Source organism: Rhamphochromis longiceps, linkage group LG10, assembly GCF_057381845.1.
Source record: "Rhamphochromis longiceps isolate RC_006_pf linkage group LG10, R_longiceps_female_GT1.1, whole genome shotgun sequence".
In the NCBI taxonomy this organism is placed as follows: domain Eukaryota; kingdom Metazoa; phylum Chordata; class Actinopteri; order Cichliformes; family Cichlidae; genus Rhamphochromis; species Rhamphochromis longiceps.
In genome coordinates, this window is record NC_140566.1 from 24,871,779 (window position 1) to 24,875,160 (window position 3,382).

The 3,382-nt window shown below is 31.2% G+C and overlaps 1 protein-coding gene across 1 annotated transcript; it reads right to left on the reverse strand.

Annotated features, from left to right (window-relative positions):
* Positions 1–214: 214 nt before the first annotated feature.
* On the reverse strand, positions 215–2,178 carry LOC146660984 (uncharacterized). The gene is made up of 5 exons (XM_085421674.1): positions 2,124–2,178; positions 1,719–1,837; positions 1,517–1,658; positions 862–1,128; positions 215–288 (listed from the first exon to the last, which is right to left on the reverse strand). The coding sequence occupies exons 1-5, from the start codon at positions 2,176–2,178 to the stop codon at positions 215–217; spliced, it is 657 nt and encodes a 218-aa protein (XP_085277800.1).
* Between the last annotated feature and the right edge of the window lie 1,204 nt (positions 2,179–3,382).

Consider the following 3,382-nt stretch of genomic DNA (forward strand, 5'->3'; position numbering starts at 1 on the left):
CTTTATTGAGTCTCCAAGATTAGACAGGTTTAGATTCTGGTCAAAATTCTAACAGAATTAAAGTTTATGATTCAGGTCAGTAGGTTAAAAGAAATGGGACAAAGATTATCACGGAAAACAGAGCACAATAAAGGCAGTCTTGCATTTAAACAGAGAGAGCATAATGCTGAGGCAAGGTCAGAAAAAATATTTGATGACAACATTCATTTGCGTGTTAATCGGATGCTGTTTTTCTTGCATGCTGTTTGACTCTAACATCTGAGTAGATGATATTGTCTTCACTATGATCTGAAAAATTTAAAAAACGAAAAAAGATGGTGAAATAAGGTAAATATTCCCACCGCACATATTTATGATTTGCAAAAGTATTTTTATGATTATCAAGTAAACTGATTTTTTTTCTTTTTTTGTAAACTGAATGAAAAAAAATTAAGTGAAAATTAAGTGCGGTGTTTCTTTTACCTTTATTGACAGTCATGGGGTCAGTTTTCTTATTGAAATGCTTTACACCAAGAAAAACAGCCAAAACAAGAAGTAGAGTGCCAATGCTTCCTACCACAGCCACAGTCACAACAGTACCTAGAAAATATATAAATATATAAATATATTGTATATATTTAAAAGTTTTGTATATATTGTATGTTATTTAAGGGTTACATGACCTGAAGTCATAGTCTTTAGATATGTATTTAATATTGATACATCAGACTGCATATTTCCAGAACATTTTTTTCAGTAAAGGGAATGAAAACACACTCATACACAAGATAGCTATGACATAATTACAATAATCAAATTAATAGATTTTTTTTTAAAATTGTGATATAAAATAGAATTAAATAATTTAATGTAATTAATTACCCGTGCAGCTTGTAATGAGGATGATCTTTTGGCGTCTGCTGACATTGTTTTGAACAATACATGCCAGTTTTCCCATCAGTTGAGCATGTAAGGTGACGGTAACCTTTGAAATGCTGTGTTTTTCTGTACTCTTAGTTGTGGTCTGTAACAATAGGTTATCGTCCAAAAACAACATAAACTCTACTTCATCTCCCTCAGAAGAGCAGCTGATTATCTTCTCTTCTGGTGACAAACACAACTGAGATGTAGCTGGCTCTAACACAGGAGCTGAAAGACATAGATATATTTGCAAATATAGTCATGCATGTAGATGCAGTGCTGTTTGAAATTCAAAAGATCCAGTGCCAGTCCTGCAAACTATCATCATTATGCTTGTGTAAGTTTTTTTTTTCAGTTTGAAAGTGAAAATGGGAGTATGCAACTAAAAACACAACATTTTTATAAATAATTCAATTTAAGTTATTTATTTTTAAAGCAAACTTTATAATACAACCTGCAACTAAGGCATAACTACCCTGTGATTACTTGTAATTTCAGGTAACAAGTCAGGTAAAAATTAAAAGACTTTGATCATTTCTATTTATCTTTACACCACATTTCTAAAGTGTACATTGCTGTTAAATGTTATTTGAAAAAAAATATTATTCAATCCTACCTTGTATATCCAGATAGATGTTTTTGGTGTGCAATAATGAACCATTAGTAGAGCTGTGTATTTCCACCATATACTCTCCAGAGTCATTTTTTGTTGACTTGTTGATCTTAAATGTCCCATTTTTGAAGACTGTAATATGATTCTTGTATTTTTTATTTATTACATTTAATGAATAACTTGACAATGTTAAAATGTTACATGCATTCTTTTTCAAACTTATCTTTGTGTGTGTATTAGTAGGTAGGTAAAACATGAGCGGTTCGTCAAGTACTCCAAAACACTTTTGTGGTCCAGGTTGAGTTAAATTGCATTCCAAAGCTCCTAAAAGGGAAAAAAGAAGTGGGTTTTTTTGTTTTGTTTTTTTTTAAAGTAAAAATCTTACATGTGATGTACCCTTATGAATACAGTAACTAATTAAGAATTCTAGAAAATAGTTGCTTCAAAACCCTGCCTCTCTGTGTCTAAGACAATTTACATCATATTATATAATGCAACACTGTAATAAAGTTAATAAATATTATTGTAAAATACTTGCTGTGAATCTTAATATCAAAATTATAAACATAGCAATTTTGTTCAACTCTATACAGCAATTGCTAAAATGTACCTTGCGCCAGAGCAGTCCACGCCAGAGCTGTGATGATCATGTATACCAAAATCATTTTCTGTGGTGATAGAATTAAAGTATTACCAACTGTTAACAGTGGACATAAATGGCCTCTTTTATTCCTCTTTTAAACCAAATATCTTCTCAGTCAAAATCTGAACACTGGCATCTTCAAAAGAGGGAACTTTATCCTTTAGGTGCAGATGTACAGCTCAGTATTGACCTTGCGAAGTAAACAACAAAATTCAGTTTTATTTTAAAATGAAGAAGAAAAAAATAAAAATAAATTTCATAAATGTTACACTCAGATAATATAGATATATGATGATTATCTATATAATTGGAAGACAGTTTTAGAGATACAAATATACATATTTAAAAAGGTTATACCTTTCAAAATTGTAAAAAAACAAAAAAATGTCACTCACCACATTTACAATACAGGCTCTTCTTTTGTAGTTCATCGATTGGCTTGTTTCTGGTCTTTTTGTCTTGTGTGGAGAGAATTGAGGAGGCAGTTACACTAGTACTGTAGTCATTATCGGGTCAAATACTAGGCTGCATGTAGTATTCAGAAACAACAGGTATATATTCTATGCTACCACCAGTACCTTTGGCAAATGCTTTTATTAAAAGCACAGCCTTTTCTTCCTTTTTTTGTATTCTTTTCCATCAAACCAAGAAGAAGAGCTAAAATATTCCAAACTACAGGCAGATTAGAATTAGAATCTGGAAAACACAAATATCCAGATGGCATAGTAAGATATGGTTGATATGTATATCAAAGATATCAAAGATACATACTCTTGTACATGGTTGTATTCTACTGGGCATTCAACATAAAATGTTTGCAGAGTGGCACATAAATAGCAAGATTTAACTTCAGATTAAAAAGATAATTTAGTAAACCTGTGCTGTCTTTTGCATTATTTCTTATTATCTCTTCTGTTTTGGATCATTTTAAAATTAAAAGTATCGTAGCTGTTGTGCATTTTTTAAAATCATAAGCGTAGGATTACTCACATGCACCTTCCTCTTAGTGGCAGCAGGATAGTTTGAGCAATCTACTCTATTTGTCTTGTGGTTTTCTTAGAATGTAGGAAGTATGTAGAATCATTGAACTACTCAGAAACTTGGGGCGTTATTTTATTTGTTCTCATTTTAACGACAATACAAGTTGCCAACTAAATATGTCATATATTAGTTGGATAAAGACTGCTGGTGTAAGTTAGAATAATTTTTCAAACTGTGTAGATGTT

Bases quoted from the DNA above. Each gene is read 5' to 3' on its own strand.
- LOC146660984 (XM_085421674.1), bottom strand. From the start codon at position 2,178: ATGATTTTGGTATACATGATCATCACAGCTCTGGCGTGGACTGCTCTG. The intron at 1,659-1,718 runs GCATGTAACATT...AAAAAATACAAG, and splicing joins AGATAAGTTTGAAAAAGAAT to AATCATATTACAGTCTTCAA. The intron at 1,129-1,516 runs GTAGGATTGAAT...TATGTCTTTCAG, and splicing joins CATCTATCTGGATATACAAG to CTCCTGTGTTAGAGCCAGCT.